The 22,407-nt window shown below is 39.9% G+C and overlaps 1 protein-coding gene across 1 annotated transcript in view; it reads right to left on the bottom strand.

Moving 5' to 3' along the window:
* Positions 1-8,142: 8,142 nt before the first annotated feature.
* The window catches only part of TMEM130 (transmembrane protein 130), a 108,784-nt gene continuing 94,519 nt past the window's right edge, over positions 8,143-22,407 (bottom strand). The window contains exon 5 of the mRNA XM_053694235.1: positions 8,143-8,201. Within this exon, the coding sequence (XP_053550210.1) occupies positions 8,143-8,201 (59 nt within the window). The remainder of the gene's footprint in view (positions 8,202-22,407) is intronic.

Genomic DNA, 22,407 nt, shown 5'->3' with positions numbered 1-22,407 from the left:
TGAGAGATCTCAGCCTGTGCCAATTAGCACATTGGTGCTGCCTGTTTTGTGAGTATATTTCCTTTTCTATTCAAGAATATTGGCTACACTCGCAGTATTATACTAGGAGGCGCCCTCTTGTTTTGTGATCTTCCACAGATATCGGTCCTAATGCTACCTTAGAATGTAATATTCAAATTGTGCAATAATCAAAATAGAAAAACGTGAATCGATATATTTGTATCTATTATGTATCAATTTACTAAATTCCCTACCACATGATCTATTGAACTTCTGAATAGTATTTGTTCAATAGAATGTTATATTTGAAATTTGGAATGTGGATATTAATTATTATTATTACTATTATCATTATGTGGATCAAATAATTATGAAAACTAATGTAACATTCGAAAATCAGAAATAACATTAGTTTAATCAATTTTAAGTTTTTTTATCCTTATCTACATTTGTTCATCCAAAACAAATCTCCACATGACTATTCCTTCGACCAACAAATTGTACTTCCGACACATTCGCCCATCCCTACTACCTAGGTATCTCTTCAACAAAGAATAACACAAGAACGATGCAAATTTGATAATACAACCCCAATTCTGAAAAAGTTGGGACATTATGGTATATGCAAAAAAACAAACAAAAAGAGTAATTTGAAAATCCAATTCAGTCATTTACCATTATTTGATGTTTTGCTTTGTGAATTTAATGTATTTTTGAAAATATACACTCATTTCAAATCTGATGACTGCAACACTAATACGATGTGGAAAGTTGAAATAAGAAGGTGATGTGAAACAGATGACGCAATCATTTAATCATAGTATATAAGGAGCCTCCTGTCAGGGTGCCAGGAATCAGACTGAGACGAGAAGTGCAAAAATAATCACACCTTTATTAATAGCAAAAAATAATAAAAAGTCCACAAGTCAAATAACAAGCCAGGAGTCAAAACCAGAGCTGGTAGTCAGACGAGACGAGTCAGGAGCCGAAGCGAATAGTCAGACGAGCCAGAATCAGGAACAAGGAAAACAGTAGAGTCAGGAACAAGCCAGGGATCAAGAACCAGGAAGGACGTCAGGCAGCCAGGTAATACACAGGAACTCTCACAAACAGGTCTGAGACAACGCAAAGGCAAAGCATACTGAACAGAGGCCCTTTAAATAATAAGTGATGACATCACAATTCTGAGACTGCATCCTGTCTCACATGGATGATGCACACCAGTCTGGCCATAAAAAGAAGTGCAGGAAATGAACAGCATCCCCCACAATGCACCATAGTCAGGAAGAGAGGTAAGTAAAATGGCTGCCAGCAGCACATGGCAAACACAACAGGGAAAAACCCCTGACACCTCCAAAAAAGGTCTAGTCCTTCAAGAGCAAGTGGGTCGAGGCACGTCAATCTACCAACAGATGTGTCAGCGAATAATCCAAAACTTTGAGAACAACATTCCCCAAAGACAAATCAGTAGGATTTTGGGCATTTCACCTTCTACAGTTCACAATAAAATTAAATGATTCAAGGTATCTGGTCAAATCTCGGTGCATAAAGCGCAAGGCCAAAAACCACTTCTGAATATGAGTGATCTCCGATTACTCAGACGTCACTGTCTCAAAAACTGTCATGAGTCTGTAATTGATATCCTAACATTGGCTCGGCAATACTTTGGCAAACCTTTATCAGTCAACACCATTCGCCGCTGCATCCACAGATGCAAGTTAAGGCTTTACTATGCAAAGCAGAAGCCATACATTAAAACTGTCCAGAAGCACCGCCAACTTCTCTGGGCTCGTTCTAATCTGAGATGGACAGTAGCACAGTGGAATCGTGTTTTGTGGTCCAATGAGTCAACATTTCAAATAGCTTTTGGATAAAACAGCCGTTGTGTTCCCTGGGCCAAAGAGTAAAAGGACCATCCAAGCTGTTATCAGCATCAGGTCCAAAAGCCAGCATCTGTCATGGCATTGGGGTGTGTCTGTACCCATGGCATGGGTAACTTGCACATCTGTGAGGGCACCATTAATGCAGAAAATATGTATACATTTTGGAGCAACATATGCTGCCATCCAGACAACGTCTTTTTAAGGGATGTCCCTACATTTTCCAGCAGGACCACGCCAAATCACATTCTGCCCGGATTACAAGTGCATGGTTGTGACTTCCGTTTGAGGAGGGGCCTTGCAAACACCTGTGCAAGCACCTGTGAACAGAGCACCTGTGAACAGAGCACCCGACAGTAGCGGGTGAATACAAGCCATCCTATCCCTCCACGCCAAGACTCTTGTGCCGAGTAATCACACACTTGAGCTAAGAGATACAGTGGCGAGTCGGAAGCTCATTAGCTGTTGAAGTGGGCCAAGTCGCTAAGGCCTGAAAACCCCTGTGCATAAACTGACCTCCACTTTGGGGAGACTGCTGACACTCTGGACGGTAAAGGAGGGCAGCCCAAGAGCAGGTGGAGCCAGCAAGATGGTTAGAGAGATGCCGATATCTGACTAGAAGGAAACCTGCACAAGCAGTATGGTGGTTCCAGAGCGGAACATAGCAAAGATCGAGGTCTCAGGCTTTTTCTGGTGCTAAGACCGGGAGGGGTGCATGTGAATCAGAGCATTACCTACAGCCGGCGAGACGACGTGAACAGTCCCAGCAGAGCGGGTGAGTGAACGCTTGGAGCCGCCTCCGCGAAAAGTGGAGGTGGGACACATAGGGGACAAAAGCTTACTGCGCTAAACAGTTTGAAGTGACGCTTGCCCCGGCAGAGAACTGCTACTGCACTGTTTGAAAGCCGGAGATTGGAACCGGGGTGAGTTTGTCTTAAAAGCGTGTTTCCCACTATTGTAGTCCCACTGAAACGGTGAAATTAGCAGCCTCACCTGAGCAGAACTGTTTCTTTTTTTTTTGTGCTGGTTTGGAAATGTATAACTAATAAGGGTGTGCGCTGTCTCTGTATGGCCGGGCGTTTGTAAAGAGAGAGGTTAAACCTGGGCAGACCTAAAGCATTACTCTGGAGCCGTTATTCTGTGGAAGCTGGCAAGTTTCTGATGGAAGAGGCATGCACCCCCCTTAGATATTCAATAAGAAAATGCTTTCTGTGAATTGCTGATTTTGTGAAGTGGGGTCACAAGCGCTGAATTAAGTCCTGGTAAAATAACTGTGGCTAAATTACTCTCCGAGAATAGAATATAAGGCTCTGCATTAGGCAGATAGCAACTGAGCCTAAGGAAGTTAAAGTGGAGAAGATAAAGCCCAGGAGAAGGATGCCAAGATAAGCTGGGACGATACAGGGAGACCCCCTAAACTAAATAGACTATTTCTAAAAACCAGACTGGTTCAAGTGGCTTCTTTACTACGGTCTGGGAAATTTGGACTGAATCTGATTGGATTTGTTTGATATATAAGCCTGGTTTTCTGTTGCATATTGTGTTCTCTCCCCTTCTCTTTCTCCCTTTTTTCTTTTCTTCTCTTTTTTTTCTCCCCCCCTTATTGCCCTCTTGTAGAGCTGCAACAATAATAGATAGCTGTCGATAATAATTTAGGGTTGTGGTGGCACTACACTTTGACTGTTTACACTAGGAATAAGGAGTTTGTAACTGAAAAAAAAATGACACAGAATCAATGTGTAATTTAAAGCACTGATAGATATTTAGACACATTATATACCTATTTCAGAAGTGCTGCGTTGTTGACAGCAGCACACACACAATATATTAGGAATTGCACAAGTTAAGGGAGTCACTCTTATCACTGTATGTGTTTATATGTATGTAGAGATATAGATATATATAGGTTTGTGTATAGGTTTACATACATATACATTTAACATTTTTTCCAATTTGTTTTTTTTTCACATGATTGTTGTTTCACTGTTTTATAGAGGAGTCGGCGGGGTGCTCTTCTTCTTTTTTTTTTTTTTTTTCACTACACTGTATTTCTTGATTGCATTTTATGGAAAGGTTTGTCACTCAGGGTAAAAATAGATAGCCAGCTATGCCGGCAAAGCAAAGGGAAAAAAAAGCTAAGAGCAGCGAGATGGAGAATAGTCTAGAGATTCAAGCTCCAGTTTCTTTAACTGCAGATAAACAAATCTTGATCAACCAGATCGCAGACCTGATTATGCCTCAATTCAATATACTTAAAGCTGAAATTTCAGATCTGGCTGGAGAAGTAAGACAATTCTCAACACGCTTTGCTGAGGTAGAATCTAGGGTCTCTGATCTGGAAGACCAAGCTGGGGTACAAGATACAATTATTCAAAAACAAGGGGAGCTAATTAAAGCGTTACATTCACGGTTGGAGGACTTAGAAGACCGCTCCCGCAGAAATAATGTTAGAATTATAGGTCTCTCTGAAACTATTGAACAACAAGATTTAGTTAATTTTGCTGCAGTGGTATTACCCCAATTGCTAGGCATTCAAAATGCTGAGAAGCCATTTATAGTTGAAAGAGCCCATAGGTTGGGGGTGGCACGTTCTAACACAGATGGTACTACTAAACCCAGGCCAGTTTTGGTTAAGTATTTATGTTTTCAAGACAAGATTACGCTGATGAGTCACTTCAGGAAAACCAATGCTTTGATTTATGGTCAAGATAAAATCCTGCTGTTTCAAGACTTTTCGGTAGAAACATCACTTAAAAGGAGAGAGATGGCCCCATATTGTTCGATGCTCTTTAAGAAAGGCATTCAGGCAAGAATGTTGTATCCTGCAAAAATAGTTGTAAACGCAAAGGGCGAAAGCTATACTTTAAATAATCCTCACAAAGCTAAAGAGTTTATAAAATCACTAACTTAGACGGAGTGGTAGGTCAAGAAAAGGACCCAGATATTAGACATATATGTCCATAATGGGGTTTTTGATGTTTTTCTTTTTTAGGGGCGTTGTTGTGTTTTTTTTTTTTTTTGTTTTTTTTTCCTTCTCTCCCTTTCCTTCCTGTTCACCGACATTATGTTAAAGTTCGTTGCTTCAAATAAATGTTGAATTTTCTTTCCTGGAATGTGGGGGGAATAACCTCCCCACCCAAAAGAAGTATTATTTTAAAACAACTCAAACAACATCATCCTGATGTGTTTTTTTTACAAGAAACACATCTCAAGATTAAAGAGATCCCTAAATTGCAATGTAAATGGGTTGGAAAAGTAATTGCTACTCCCGTTTCAGCGCGCAAAAGAGGAGTGGCCCTCCTTTTTTCTAAAAAATTGACATATACGATCTTGTCGCAGGAACTTGATTTAAATGGTAGATTTCTCATTGTTAAGATAGAATACAGGGGATTAATATATGTACTGTGTAACATATACGCCCCGAACGTCATAGATACCAAATTTTGGGACGGCTTATATATTAAACTCTTTCCATATATAGATCAAAATCTAATTATAGCAGGAGACTTCAACATGACTATATGCCCTTATCTAGACAGAAGTAAATCAGGTACAAACCTGCAGGAGAGAAACAGGGAGAGAAAAGTTTTTAGGAATTTTATGAATAAACTAAACCTTCACGACATCTGGAGAATAAATAACCCAGATGTAAAAGCATTTTCTTGCGAATCTAAAGTATATAAGAGTTTTTCCCGTATCGATCTTTTTTTGATATCAGATAGCATGGTTAAGCTAGATCTAAAACCCACCATTCAAGATATAGTAATCTCAGACCACGCTATAATTAGCCTAGAAGTGGAAGGGGTCAAGAAACAAGCGGAGCAAAACTTTTTTTCCTTTCCCAAATATCTTATCCAGGATAATGAATTTAGGAATTTTTTAAAGCAAGCATGGATAGAGTATGCAGGGTTTAATAGGGGATACTTAGACAAAATAGAAATATTTTGGGAAGCAGCGAAGGCGGTTCTTCGCGGAAAGATCAGAGCATACATGATTAAATGGAAGAAAAAAACCTCTGCTAGAAACCTCCAATTGACCAACCAAGTAAGGAATGCATATAAAACATACATTGCTAACCACTCTGGCAATGCGTGGGATAATTATAAGAAAGCTAAAGCTGAGAGGGATACCTTCCTTAAACAGAAGGGACAAAGGGAAGATCTCAAAGCAAAAGCCTTTTTTAAGAGTCATCACGGGAGGTCGGCTAAACTTCTGGCTAAAATCATTAAAGCAGGGAAAGGGAGAGACAATATCCCATGTATAACCAAGAATAACAAAAGGCATACAACGCCACTTGAGATCAGGGAGGCTCTATATGAATATTACCAAGAGCTTTACTCAGCCCAAAAAACAGAAGATAGGGCTAAAGAGGCATTTTGGAGCAAAATCACTTTACCCAAAGTATCTCTGGAGCAATTACAAGAACTGAACCAGCCAATTTTGATAGAAGAAGTGGTGACGGCTATAGAGAAATTGAAAATGAATAAAGCCCCCGGGCCAGATCAATTACCAACTGAATTCTACAAAATACTGATAGACAATATTCCGGAAACATTAGTAAAACTATTTAATAAATACTATACTAATAATAGAATGGATTCACTGTACTTTACCACATCGGTCGTGACCCTTATTCCCAAAAAAGATAAAGATTTAGAGCTCCCAGGCTCCTATCGCCCTATTTCATTATTGAATAACGATTACAAACTTCTTACTCATATAGTGGCAGACAGACTGAAAAACTGTATGAATAATCTAATTCATATAGACCAGACGGGTTTTATGACAGGTAGAAGCGTAACTAAAAACATACGCAAAGCACTGTTAACAATAGATCATTTTTGGAATAGAGTGCAAGATGGTGGTAAGGCTCCCAAAGTAGATTTGGCGCTATTGACGCTTGATGCGGAGAAAGCCTTCGATTCAATAGAATGGAATCACCTATTTACTACCTTAAAGTATTTTGGCTTAACAGGGGGCTTTTTAAATTTTATAAAACTATTATATAATAACCCTTGCTCCTATCTATTAATTAATGGGGGACTTTCTTCAAAAATAACGTTAGCGAGAGGAACTAGACAGGGGTGTTCTCTGTCGCCACTCCTCTTCAATCTTTCAATTGAACCTCTCGCGACTCGCTTGAAACAAGAACTGGAAGGCATCTCTTTGGGGGACACCAAACTCACTCTATCGTTATATGCGGATGATCTCCTATTATTTTTATCGAAAACTAAAGATAGTATACCCACTCTCCTGGGGATAATAAAGGAGTTCAGCCTGTTTTCTGGTTACAAGGTTAATCAAAACAAATCAGAACTTTTATGGATTTATAAGAGGAAAGACAGTTTAAGGGATTTTCCTTTTCAGATAGTAGATCATATTAAGTATTTAGGGATTTATTTGTCTGGCAACCCCAAAAAATGGTATGCACTTAACTATACAAAATTTTTTGGGGAAGCCACGTCCATGGTAGATAAGTGGAAGTCGCTCCCAATTTCTTTGTCTGCTAAAATTACTTTATTAAAAACATTCATGTTTCCACGTCTCTTGTATATAATGCAAAATCTACCAATAATAATTAAAAACTCAGACGTACAACTCTTTAATAAACTATGTACAGGTCTGCTATGGGGGAAAGGGAGACCACGTCTATCTATACGATTCTTGCAACAAAACAAGGATTCAGGAGGGTTTGGACTCCCAAATATCAAAGTATCCAATTGGGCTACCTTGGTTAAGATTGCAGTAGACTGGATAACCGAAGCCAATCATTTCACCCTCTTTGATTTAGAGGAGGGAATGATTAAACCTTTTTCGTTAAAAGCAATTCTTCACATGCCGTTGAGCAGTCTACCATCCAGTATTGGTAATTTGAGGGTGACTTACAATATAATTATAGCTTGGCAAAAATTTTGTGGGGAACTTGGGTTAAGTTATACCTTTTCTAAATATCTCCCCATAACAGGTAACCCTGGATTTGTACCGGGACTTTCTCCCGGTATATTTCAGGGCTGGCGTCTGCGGGGTCTGAAGTATGTTGCCCAGCTACTACAACCAAGCACGGGCATTGTGAAAACCTTTGAAAGAATCAGAAGGGAATTTGATCTCCCAAAACATCACTTCTACGCGTATCTCCAAATCAGACATTATATTCTGCATGGGACACAATACCCACACATCGCACGAGACTTAGGAATAATCGAATCTGGTATTGGAATGTTTAAGAATGGATATTATTCAATATCCAGCTGGTATAAGATGATCATGTTAAAACACGGTCAACAACACCTGGAGTCAATTCTCTCCAAATGGCAGAGAGTGCTGCGAGATACAGAAATGAATGATATTAAAACAAGTATTCTACTAACAGGCAGTAATAATATAACGTGGAAAGAGTCCCATAGCAAAATATTAAATTTTTCCTATATCTCTCCGGTAATTTTAGCCAAATGGGATAAAAAGTGTTCAGGTAATTGTTTTCATTGCAAATTCCCGAAGGCAGATATCCTACACTGTTTTTGGTCATGCCCAAAGATTGCCAGATTTTGGAACAGAGTTAACTTCTGGGTAAACAAATTTACGCATCAAAAAGTGGTTTTGCTCGCAAAAACAATCTTTTTCCTATCTAATTCAACTTCTCAAGAAGGAAAGAAAGATAGAGATTTTATTAATACGGCCATTCTGGTGGCTAGGAATATAATTCTACTACATTGGAAAGCAGCTAAAGCACCGAATATTGTAGAGTTTGCACAAAAAATGTATGAACAAATTACGATAGAACAATATCAATTAGACCCAAGTAGTGAAAAACAATTTAGAAGTTTTTTTAATAAATGGCTAAACCTTATAAAATCTCGCCCACTTACAACGCAATTACAGATTATTCACCCCTTACGCAAATCTGTGTTTTTTGATATCGCCATAGTTACAGGTCTTCTTCCGCCATATTGGGCAGAGCAAAGATAAAGTCAACTCGGATGAACAAGGGGGAGGGGGGGTGTTTTTTTTTTTTTTTTTTTTTCTTCTCTCTCTGTTTGTTTTTGTTTCTTTCTTTCTTTTAAGTTAACGGAAATAAGAAATTCCAGTATTAGGATTGTCAGAACATGATATAACACCAGTTTTGTGTCAGTTATCAACATAAAGACTGGGTCAATGTATTTGTTTTATTACCGACGTCTGGACTCATGTTTCTGGTCTTAGACACGGACATTGTCTGTACGATTTTTTTGCTGGTTTGAAAATAAAAGTTTAAAAAAAAAAAAAAAAATACAAGTGCATGGTTGTATAAGCCTGCCTGCAGTTCTGACCTGTCTCCGATTGAGAATGTGTGGCGCATTATGAAGTGCAAAATGAGGCAACGAAGGCCCTGTACGGATCTTGCAGCTGAATATATGCATAATGGGTGAATGAGGTAAAATTCTGCTTGCTAAACTTAACCAACTGGTCTCTTTAGTTCCCAAACGGTTAAAGGACCAGTCAACACTCTAGATTTGTATAATCAACAAATGCAAGATTACAAGACAATGCAATAGCACTTAGGGGCATATTTATCAAGCTTCGAATGGAGCTTGATGCCCCGTGTTTCTGGCGAGCCTGCAGACTCACCAGAAACAGCAGTTATGAAGCAGCGATCACAAAGACCGCTGCTCCATAACCTGTCCGCCTGCTCTGAGCAGGCGGACAGACATCGCCGGAAATCAACCCGATCGAGTACGATCGGGTTGATTGACACCCCCCTGCTGGCGGCCTATTGGCCGCGAATCTGCAGGGGGCGGCGTTGCACCAGCAGCTCTTGTGAGCTGCTGGTGCAATGCTGAATACGGCGAGCGTATTGCTCGCCGTATTCAGCAAGGTCTGTCGGACCTGATCCGCACTGCCGGATCAGGTCCCACAGACCTTGATAAATAGAGGTCTTAGTCTGAACTTTAAATGAGTAAAATATTTTTTTTATGACAATTTTAAAAGTTATATCTTTTTCCACTCCCCCTGTACTACGTGAAAGCCATCAGCCAATCACAAATGCATACACGTACCATGTGACAGCAATCAGCCATACACAAATGCATACACACTTATTCTTGCACATGCTCAGTAGGAGCTAGTGACTCAAAAAGTTTAAATATAAAAAGACTGTGCACATTTTGTTAATGGAAGTAAATTGTAAAGTTGCTTAAAATTGCATGCTCTATCTGAATAATGAAAGTTTAATTTTGATTGAGTGTCTCTTTAATAAGTGAAATTAAAAGTAAAGGTGATGTTACACAGTGGTAAACAGTTGACTGTCCCACCTTTTTTAGAGTGTGTTGCAGTCATCAGATTTGAAATGAGTGTCTATTTTTAAAAATTTCAAAAAGAAAGAGAATAGTACCACACTCCGTAAAAATATATATTTATTGAAAAATCCTTTAAAATTCAAATGATGAAATATGTGACAGCCTTGCCACTTGGATGGAGAGAGAGCGCAGCACACAGGCTTACGCGTTTCGGCAGGTTGCCGTAATCATAGCCTTCTATTTTTAAAAATGCATTAAATTCACATAGGAAAACATGAAATAATGTGTTAATAATATGTTTTCAATATAGTACAGGGTGAACTGAATTTTCAAATTACTCTGTTTTGTATCGTTATGATTTTGCAAAAGCATGAACTCACCTCCACTTGAGATTTCAGTTGGGGGCCATTAGTGTTGTTTATGGATCTGAACAATGTAAAGAAAATAAAAGCCACAGCAATCAGGAAGAAAGTAGCACATGGTATAATAAACCAAACCGGGTGCACCCCTGCACAAAAGAGACGAACAATAAATCAGAAGAGAGAAACTTTGAAACAACACAAACAAGACAGTGGGCAAAATTAATTCACAGGTTTCTTACAGAGGTTGTTCTACACCATTTCCTCTCATGTAGTTTTCCAGACACCTAGCTAGGCATCTCTTCAATAAAGAATACCATGGGAATGAAGCAAATTTGGTAATAGAAGTAAATTGGAACCGTTTTTAAATTTGTACAATCTGGCTGAATCAGAAAAGAAAATATTTGGGTTTCATATCCCTTTAAAGGGACATAAAACCCTATATTTTTCTTTCATGATTCAGAAAAAGAATACAAGTTTACTTCTGTTATTAAATTTACTTTGTTCTTTTGGTATCTTCTGTTATAAAAAGCTCAGGAGCATTCACGTGTCTGGAGCAATGAATGGCAGCAGTTTTGCAACAATGTAATCCATTTGCAAAAGCACTAAATGGCAGCACAATTTCCTGCCATGAAGTGCTCTAGACGCCTACCTAGGTTTCTTTTCAACAAAGAATAACATGGGAAAGAAACACATTTGATAATAGAAGTAAATTGGAAACTTTTTTTTAAAATTGTACACTCTGGGGCCGATTTATCAAGTTCCGTATGGAGCTTGATGCCCCTTCAGGCTCGCTAGAAACAAGTCTAAAGACCGCTGTTCCATAACTTGTCTGCCTGCTCCGAGGCCACGGACAGAAATCAACCCCAACGAATACAATTGGGTTGATTAACACCCCCTGCTAGTGGCCGATTGGCCGCAAATTTGCAGGGGGCAGCATTGCACCAGCAATTCACAAGAACTGCTGGTGCAATGATAAATCCCAACAGTGTATGCTGTCAGCATTTATCGGTGTGCGGCTGACATAATACGCTACATCGTATCATGTCCGCTCGCACATTCATAAATATACCCCTAAGTCTAAATCAAAAAAAGAAAGTTTTGGGGTTGCACGTCCCTTTAAACATGAGTTCACGTGACCTACTGCAATATGCTTGTGAGCTGTGTGCATAGTAAGAGTTTTCACAAAAAACTGTGCTAAATCTTGCTTGACACATTTTGGAAAAAATGCTTTTAATCAAATTTGCAATGCAGTGTAAAGCTTTGCTTTTATATAAATTAATAATGTCGGTTTTCCGTTCTTAAATGTATTAACAATAGACAGATGAGTTAGAAAATGTCATATTAGTCAGTGACCGACATCATTTTCTGTCATCACTACAAAAACCTCTCCTCCCACTATAAGATCTGCATTTCCAAAACCTGAGCCTAATGATCTGTTCTCCTCTTCACATCCTGTCCCTTCTTCTCCCCTCCAGTTATCTCTCTCCCCAAATTGATATTGAAGTTGTAAACATGTTTGAAATGTTAAAAACAAATGTTCATGAAATGTTTCTACATACCTCATAAAGGGATACTTAACTCAAATTTTTTCTTTTATGATTCGGATAGAGCATGCAATTTTAATCAATTTTAAGCAACTTTCTAACTTATTCCTATTATCATTTTTGTTTTCATTCCCAAAAGCAGAAATGAACGTTTAGGAGCTGGTCCATTTTTTTGTTCAGCACCCTGGGTACCACTTGCTGATTGGAGGCTACATTTAGCCACCAATCAGCAATCAGTACCCAGGTGCTGAACCTAAAATGGGCCAGCTCCTAAGCTTTTATTCCTAATTAAAAATAAAGATACCAAAATAACAAAAAAATTATAATAGGAGTAAATTAGAAAGTTGCTTAAAATGTTATGCTCTATCTGAATCATAAAAGAAAAAAAATGGGTTTAGTATCCCTTTAACATTTCTCCTTTTGTTTTGGGCCCAGGAAGCTAAGGACTGAGAGTGGTAAGCTCTAGTCTTGGCAGGGCACTCACATGGGTGTGCTCTTGCTTATGGGTGCTATGGGCAAGGTTTTAGGCATTCATGAGAATCGTATGGGTATTTCTCTATGGGGTTTGGGCTTCTTTTATAGCATTCAGTATACAAATGTGAGGGAAACAGGAGTATATATCCCTTACATGTAAAATTAAACACATTTGGGATAAAAAATATTTTCTTACTCAAAATGTTTTGATTTTAAAGAGGGGCATAAAAAATACACATAGATTACGAGTTTTGCGATAAACAGGGTGCGAAATGAACGCAACAAAAGTTGCGTTATTTTACCCTCCATAGTGCTGCCATTACGAGTTACTGAAAAGCCTCTTTGTGCATGCCATATGGTGGCGTTAAGCTCCATACCGCACAAAAGCCAAGGGCTGAGAATACGTGCTCATGCACGCTTTTCCCCATAGACATCAATGGGGAGAGAGTGTAAGAAAAAAAACCTAACACCTGAAGTGTGGAATGGCGATCGCCGTAACGCAACCCACATTGATGTCTATGGGGAAAAGAAAGTTACATTTAAACCCTAACATATACCCCAAGTCTAAACATCCCTAATCTGCCGACCCCGACATCGCCGCCACTATAATAAAGTTATTAACCCCTAATCTTCCACCCCCGACATCTCCGCCACTAAATAAATTATTAAACAAAACCTCCGGCCTCCCACATCTCGCCACTAAATAAACCTATTAACCTCTAAACCGCCAGCCCCCCACATCGCAAAACACTAAATTAAACCAAAAAAACCTCAACCTAACACCCCCCTTAATTTAAATTAAAATTACAATATAACTCTATTTAAATAAATAAAAACTTACCTGTAAAATAAAAATAAACCTAACATTAAACTATAAATTAACCTAACATAACTATTCTAATAAAATGAAAAAAATACTGCCAATTAAAATATCTAAATTACAAATTTAAAAAAACCTAACACTACAAAAAAAATTAAAAAAATCTAAATTACAACTACAAAAAAACAAATCCTACGAAAAATTTAAATAATCTAAGTTTACCAAAAATAATAAACACTAAAATCACGAAAAATAAAAAACACTAAGATTACAAAAAATAATAAACTAAATTATCAAAAATAAAAACAATTACAGCTAATCTAAAAGCCCTATAAAAATAAAAAAGCCCCAAAATAAAAACACCCCCTACCCTACAATAAACTACCATTAGCCCTTAACAGGGCCTTTTGTAGGGCATTGCCCTAAAGAAATCAGCTCTTTTACCTTTAAAAAAAAAAAACAAAGTCCCCCCAACAGTAAAACCCACCACCCAACCAACCCCCCAAAATAAAAAAAACTTACTCTAAAAATAACCTAAGCTACCCTAAAGGGGCATTTGTATGAGTAGTGCCCTTAAAAGGGCAGTCAGCTCTTTTTTAAAGCCCAACCCCTAATCTAAAAAAAAAACTATCCAAAAAAATTAAAAATAACCTAACACTAAACTCAGAAGATCTACTCGCGGTTTCTGAAGTCCGGACATCAAGGCGGCGAGGTCTTCATCCAGGCGGCGAGGTCTTCATCTATCCTGGGGGCGTCTTCTATCTTCATCCCGGCGGCGAGGAGCGGAGCCATCCTAGAAGCTGATGCCATCCTGCGCAGAGCGTCCTTTTAATACAGTTGCCGCCGTAAACTGAAGTTGAATGCAAGGTAGCCATTTGAAAATGGCGTACCTTGCATTCCTATTGACTGATTTGATTCTTCAAATTCAAATCAGCCAGTAGGATGAGAGCTTCTGAAATCCTATTGGCTGTTCAAAACAGCCAATAGAATGAGAGCTACTGAAATCCTCGCGATGTGGGTGGGCGGCAGATTAGGGGTTAATAGGTTTAATATAGTGTTTGCGATGCAGGAGGGCAGCGGTTTATGGATGTTAGTGTACTTTGTAACACTTTAGTTATGAGTTTTGTGAAACATTTTTGTTACACAAAATCCATAACTACTGCTCTCAGATGGCGGTATGGATTGTGTTGATATAGGCTGTAATGCAAGCATTTTAGCCTGTAATAACGGCGCTATGGAAATCCCACGCAAAAATGTTATTTTTTTTAGTGCGGGATTGACGTTGTGTAACAGGCTAAAATGCTTGCGGTATAGCTATACCGACACAACTCGTAATATGCGTTCCTGCCTATTACGCTGAAATTGCCATTTTTTTAAGCGTTAAAAGCCGTAACGCAAAACTCGTAATCTAGGTGAGAGTGACTAGAGGTAAATTAACCTTTTAATGCAGATTTTAAGAAAAGATAAATCCCCTTCAAAGACTACATAAATGCAGAACACATTAATTAACATATGAGATAAATTATTATTATTTATTTGTACGGTGACGCAAAATTCCATAGCCCTGGACCTTATAAAAGGACCATATTGAAACAAGCTATTGAAATCTTCAAAAAAAGTTACCTAAAATAAGGTTCCCTGTTTCTGTTTCAAGTATTAAGTCCTATAGAAGGACTTGAGTTTATTTTGTGATCTATTTTATTAATCATCTTTCGGGTCTCTTACTGAATTTTGCTAAGCCTCCTGAAATTCTCACAGGTCCAGGAGCAAAAGAAAGAAGGTACTTACTTGACTTGTAAACTCAAGTAGCTAAATTCAAGTAAAAACTAAATTTTCATGATTCAGATAGGACATGCTATTTTAAACACTTTCCAAATCACTTTTATCATCAAATTTGCTTTGTTCTGTTGGTATATTCTTAGTTGAAAGAATATATATATATATATATATATATATATATATATATATATATATATATATATATATATATATTCATATACATATACATATACATGATTATATATAGGTGTAGATTTATACATACATATATATATATATATATATATATATATATATATATATATATATATTATATCTATTTATAAATACTTAGAACATATTTGCTTGTCTGAAGAGCATTGGAATGTGAAATATTTACAGTAAATACATAGTTAAACACTTGAATATATGAATATTGTATAAATATAAATATGTTTCCTTCTTAATATGAGGAGAGCCCAAAGCTTCATTCCTTACTTGTGGGCATACAGAACCTGGCCACCAGGAGGAGGCAAAGACACCCCAGCCAAAAGGCTTAAATACCTCCCCCACTTCCCTCATCCCCAGTCATTCTTTGCCTTTCGTCACAGGAGTTTGGCAGAGAAGTGTCAGATCTCGGAGTAGCTCCTTAGGAAGGGTATCTGCCCTACGAGATGGAACTGGAGTTTTAAGTAGTCTTGTCAGCCTCTACGTGAGAGCATTGATGAAAGTTAGAGTCTGGGGATGCAGCGAGAGTCTTTCTGCAAATCCATCCAGACTCATATTAACAGCTCCTTAAGCAATCAGCATTGACGAGTTTCGCTGCCTGCTTTCTTCACTCAAGTCCATGTCAGAAGTGCTGCTACAATCTGTCAAACTTGAAGGACCGTGTCACTGTTCCACTGCATAGATTCCGGTAAGATCGTTTCATTATTTTAAACACATGTTAACGATAGAATACAGGGTCACAGTTGGACTACTTTATCTTTATGGAATAAAGGGTTAATATCTACTGAGGGGGATTATTGAACAGTGGGGGTTTTTAATCATATTTGTTATGCGATTTCGACTGCTTATGTGTAAGAACTTTTGGGCTCTTTGGCTGATACGGAACGTATAGGTTATTTTCATTTTGAGAGCTGCGCAGTCTCTTTATATTAAGATGGCACGCTTTTTCCTTAGCAGAGCCAGGTCCTGAATGAGCACCATGTGACCGGGAGTGGTCACGTTTTTTTTTCTTCACGCTTCCGATTCCTGACCGGGTGTCTGCGGAGAGGAGCATCTTCTCTATCTGTCTGGGTCATAGGTGGTGATGAGTGCCTCAGCCATTGGGGGTATAAGGTGCCAGTTGTTTTTTTCCTTTTCTATCGTTTGATATAGACGAGTTATGAAGGATTCTGATATTTTAGAGGGGGATCCCTCCTATACATAATTTGATACCTGTGTATATTGTGAGGATGCCCAGGTAATCCAGCCCTCTCAATTATGTTCCGTATGCCGCAATAGGGTGTTCTCATCAACCAACATTGAGATGTTAGAGACCACTGAGCCATCCGCCTCTGAGGATTCTTCGTCCAGTGAGGTGTGTTCCCTAGATTCTGTTCTTACATATGCAGTTTTCCCGAGTTCCAATCCTCCTTCGCCTGTAAGGTTACTACACAGTTCTGCATGGCCATCTCTACGGCCTTAGCGATGTTACCTATTCCTGCTATGTGTAAGCGAAGGGGTAACGCAGGCTCTCCTGCCCAAGGACATTTGTGTAAAATAACGACTGTGTCCGATCAGTCCTCTGGGGATGCGGTTCCCTCTGAGGCTTCAGAGGGAGAACCTCCAGGGTCGGAGTCTGCTGACTTGGGCCTCCGACTGCGGAGGGCTTAGCATTTAGATTGGCATGCCTGCGTTTACTCCTGGGAGAGGTTTTGGCGATGTTAGAGGTTCCCAGTACTGATCCGTTAGTTGAATCTCAGTCCTCTAAATCTGATAACGATCTTAACTAGATGAGGGGAGGATGGGATCCTATTCCTTGTCGTCTTGTTTTACTTTTTGTTTTATTGTTTATTTAGAATCCCATTTCCGAGCATTATGGAGATTGTGTCGTATGACAGGCAGGACCTGTTTTTGTTTGCACACGTTTGCCTGTTTTCTTTTACTTTGCTATTCCGTTTCGGATAGTTTTGTTTTTTAGAGCTCTGGGTTGTTATAGAAACTCTTCTTAGAATGACGTTTCGTCACATGGGATTTTTTGGTACTATCGACTTTGATGGTCGAGATTGTTGGAGACTTGCGGTGGAAGATTATAGATTTTTGTTCGGGGTGATAGTTCCCCCGATGATTTCGAGGAAAAAATTTTAAGCCTCGGGGCTTAATTTCTTTAATTTGATTATTCAGTTGTTCTAGCTTTGCTGGAACTTAAGAAGATTCGTTTTCACCTTTGCTCGTTCCGGCAGTTACGTTGTATCCTAGATGACAGGCAGGACCTGTTGTGGATACTAGTTGGATTTGCTCCTTCTTTCTATACAAGAGAAGGAGTTTTTTTCTAGATTTCCGGTCCAGGTACAGCAGGCCCATCTATCCTAGTTAACAGGCTGGACCTGTTTAGGTATTATCAGGGGTGGGTGCTTGATACCAGATCATATGGATCTAGGGGTCCTAGAGGCTGGAACTAGGCTTCTTTCTGGGCAATTGCCTTCTCAGAGAAAGGGAAGTTTTTCAAGTGACCTTTGGAGTCATTGTCCCAGTATCTATCTCACTATGGGAATATTTTCCTCCACTGTGGGTGCATGCCCTAATAGGGGGATGGTCTTTCCGTCCTACTTGGGTTCTATGATTTTTATGCAGAGCTTATTACTTCTTCTTTTCATTGGAGAATCTAAGGTTCTCCCTTCCTTTTGTTAGGAAGAAGGATGTCTTTCCTGGTTCATCCTTTTTGAGCAAATCCGGTTCTTAGGAACTGTATCTTACAGTAAACCTCGTTTTGATCCTAGGTTTCCTTCCTGGGGTCTGGGGGTTACGGTGGCAGTATCCTGCTTACAGTTTTAGCAGTAGTTCCCGGGTCTTGGCTTTTATGGGTTTCTTACCTTTGCCTGCTAATAGACCTTTTGGACTTTCCTCGTGTCTTTTCGATCCTCAGAATTAGATCTAGACCGGAGTTGCTGGTGTAGACACCAGGGTGGATCTTGGATGCTGTTTTGTCTTATTGACAGGAATTTACCCTTCGGGTTCTGCCCTCCAGTACCCCTTATGGTCTTCGTTGACGCGGGGGTGGAGAGTGACTCACAGCTGAGGCCGAGACTTCGGCATGGAGTTGGTGTCTCTGTCTTAACAGACTCTCATAGAATATCGGTTGGGGAAATCAATCCCAGTGTTCCATTCAGATCTCCCTGTTTGGAGAAATTTTTCTCTTAAGCTCTTCCAGGGCGGTTTTGAATTTGTCGCTTCCTTGTCCGTGGGGAGAGAGTCTCCTAGGGAGGTCCGTGAGTTGGGAGTTTCCTTCCAATTTTTCCTTTGGTTCCTCAGTGAGCATTCTGCTTGGAGGATTTGGTCTTCTGGGTTTATACCAGTTGGGACCTCTCAGTGGGGAGATCTTCTTTTGGAGATAATTTTTTGGAGGTGAGTTCCTCCTGCTAAATGGGGGGGGGGGGGTCTTGTGTTTGATGGTGGACGGAAGCCCACTTCGGCTCATTGCCAGAGACCTAGGAGTGTACTCTTCAGGATCAGATGTCCCCTACAATCATTCCCTGCTCAAATGTTTGTATCTGTCACGCCGCACCGCTCTAGCCGTTGCTAGGGATGCAGCGTCTCCTTCCCTGCTCATTGCCAGGGGCTGTGTCAGGTCCGGATGCGCGCGGCGCTGACGTCATCGCCGGACGCTCCTCTCTCAGCTGCCGGTCTGGATTCCTGTGGCGCAAATTCTGCGCCTATGTAAGTCCCTCAATAACGATCTATCACTGCCCAAGTATAGGCGTTACTTTGTGTGCTCCTGGGTGTTATAGATCATTGCTACTTATTGCCTTAATGTGTTTGAACCCTGCCTGTCTGACTACTCTGCCTGTTATACCCCTGAATTGCTGGATTGATATACTGCTGCTGAACTCTGCCTGTCTGACTATTCTGCCTGTTTAACCCCTAAATTGCTGGACTGATATACTGCTGCTGAACCCTGCCTGTCTGACTACTCTGCCTGTTTAACCTCTAATTTGCTGGATTGATATACTGCTGCTGAACCCTGCCTGTCTGACTACTCTGCCTATTAACCCCTCTTCTGGATTGCCTCTTTGTTGCCAAACCTTGCCTGCCTGACCATTCTAGTGGTGTGCCCTTGGACTGCTCTACTGTTGTCAAATCCTGCCTGCCTGACCATTCTAGTGATGTGCCCTTGGACTGCTTTGCTGTTGCCAAACCCTGCCTGCCTGACTATTCTAGTGGTTTGTCCTTGGACTGCTCTGCCGTTGCCGCCGGGAACTGTCCTGCCTGTGGTGAGTGCTGCCTTACTCATCTTACTAACTTTCTCTGCTCTGGGACATTCCCTATCATTCCGACTCAACGCCGGGATAACAAGACTACTGGCCGAGTTCGGTCTGATAGAGGAGTATCCCACGAGCATTACAGTATCTGATGGGGAAGACGATCAAGATTTCAAGGCATCAGTGTTAGCTCCACCGCTTCTGTAGCAGAAGGTGGGTTTGGACCCAGGTGGGGCACTGGCCTTTTCATCCAGAATATGCTAGAAATCTAGCATTCCTTAGAGGTTTCTTTTTAACCTTCTTCTCTTTCGGCCATGTTACGCTTTGTTGTGGATGGTTTGATCCTAGCAGGCATCAGTGAGATGGTTTGCTCCGTTTATATCTACGAGTTGTATCGCTGTTTAGGGGCTTCGCCTCCATGGACCTTGTTACAGGGATTTGCTGGAGCAGGGTCCTTGTGTTCATCACAATCTGGATTCTCTGAGGCTGACTGTGTGGAACTGAACCACTTAGTCTTAGCCATGAGAGGTTTTTCTGAAAGGAATGTTGATACTCTCGTTTTAGCTCATAAGCCGGGGTATCGTTGCATCTATCATAAGGGGTACAGGACCTTCTTTTTCTGGTATGAAGAGCAGGGATTCTCCTTGCATAAGGCCAGGATCCTTCCTTTCTCCAGGATGCTCTGGAGAACGGCCTCTTTCTGTTGGCTCCCTTTGGGGACAGATTTTGGCTCTATCTGTTTTACTGTTCGAGAGACTCACAGAGCTTTCAGATGTCCAGTCCTTGGTTCAGGCTTTGACTAGATCAGGCCTGTGTTTAGATCTAGTGCTCCTCTTTGGAGTTTACATCTTGTTCTAAGTTTTGCAGTAGGCTCTTTTTGGGCTTATGCATGGTGTTGACATTAAAATGTTCTGTCTTGGAAGGTTCTTTTTCTACTGACTATTGCTTTGGCGCGCAGAGCTTCTGAGATGACTGCCTTGCATTGTGAGTTTCCTTACTGAGTTTTTCACACAACTAAGGCTGTTCTTCGTACTGGGTTAGTTGTTCTTTCTATGGTTGTTTCAGATCACAATATCAAATCAGGAGATTGTGGTTCCTTCCTTGTGTCCTAATCCTTCTCTTCGAAGGAGCGGTTATTTCATAACTTGGATGTGGTTCGGGCCTTGAAGTTCTATCTTCAGGCTACAACGGTGTTTTGTCACACTTTTTCCTTGTTTGTGTCTATTCTGGGAAGCGTAAGGGGCAGGAAGCCCCATCCACTTCTTTGTTTTTCTGGTTGTAGAGCATTACTCGCTTAGCTTATGAGTCAGCGGGACACAAGCCTACTCAGAGGATGAAGGCTCATTTAACTAGAGCTGTGGTCTCCTCTTGGGTCTTTTGAAAATAAGGTCTCTATGGATTAGATTTCAAGGCAACTACCTGGTCTTCCTTCCTTACTTTTTCAAGCTTTTACACATTTTACACTTTTGCTTCGGCAGAAGCAGCTTTTGGGAGAAAGGGTTTTGCAGGCTGTGGTGCCCTCAGAACAGGGCCGCCTCTCTTTTTAACCTCCTGTTTTTCATTCCGTGTCCTCTAGAGCTTGGGTATATGATTCCTACAAGTAAGGAATGAAGCCGTGGACTCTCCTCATACAGAAGGAAAGGAAATTATCTGGTAAGCATAATTTATGTTTTTTTCATGTTTTCATCTACTTAACTGCAAAGAGCTTCAATGCACGCATATGTTTATATATGCATACATATGTATTTATGTGTTTATATGTGTATATATGCCTGTAAATACATATGTACACACATATACAGTAAAGCTATTTATATGTATTTATACATATCTAGACATGTATATGTATGTATCTCTATGTTAAAGCTGTTTGCATGCCTGAGACCTCATATCTTTGAGCCCTTATAACTTTTGTGAGCAATATTTGTTTTGAATAATTTTTATTAGATGGTGTTATTATGAGTTTAACTGTAATTTTACATGTATTTATTTTTTATGTGTTTTGTGACACTTTTTCGTTTTGAAAAACTTAAGCAGAGCTCTGAGGTCACCCTTACCCAACACACGTTAATTGCGCTCAAGCGATTGCGTTTACTTTCAACTTGTAATACAAACAAAAAACCTGACGTGCACAAACAGCTGTGATTAAACCCATTTTCGCTTGCTCTCAACTGTTAGTACACCACTCGTAATCTAGACCTTAGTTAGGCTGATAGGAACGTGCATGTTTCTTTAGCAGTCTATGGCAAGCAGTGTTTGCAACTATGTGTAACATTGCTATAAACATTGTAGCAAACATTGCTGCCAGATGGCTAAACACATACATGACCCTGATCTCATTTAAAGTGAAAGTCAACCATAGCATTTTTTAAAGCTAGGGTTGACTGTTGAAACAAATAAAGGGCACTTTCATTAATGAAGTATAAGATACTTCATGCAGAAAGTGCCTTTATGCATTTCAACCGTTCGCCGTTCTTAGTTGCTACAGCAGCCCACGACAAAAAAATATTTTGCTAAGAGGTGACGTTTTCCCCTCTTAGCCAATAGCCGTGCGGTAAATCCGTCTCCCATGGGAGCCAAACCGGATTTACCACACGGCTATTGACTAAGAGGTGAAAACGCCATTTATTTGTTTCAACAGTCAACCCTAGCGTTAAAAAATGCTATGGTTGCCTTTCACTTTAAGATTACTCCCTTTAACAAAGAATTTGTAATAGAAGTAAACTGGAAGTTTCATTTTTCATTAGCACTCAAACCAAACTGCAATTCCAAAATCTGTGGAGTTTAGTCAGACAGACAGATACTAGGTATATAAATAAGCAGGTACATGGAT

This window comes from Bombina bombina, chromosome 11 (genome assembly GCF_027579735.1).
Source record: "Bombina bombina isolate aBomBom1 chromosome 11, aBomBom1.pri, whole genome shotgun sequence".
Lineage (NCBI taxonomy): Eukaryota > Metazoa > Chordata > Amphibia > Anura > Bombinatoridae > Bombina > Bombina bombina.
Note: the sequence above shows the minus strand (reverse complement) of the source record. Positions and strands in the feature narration are given on the sequence as shown.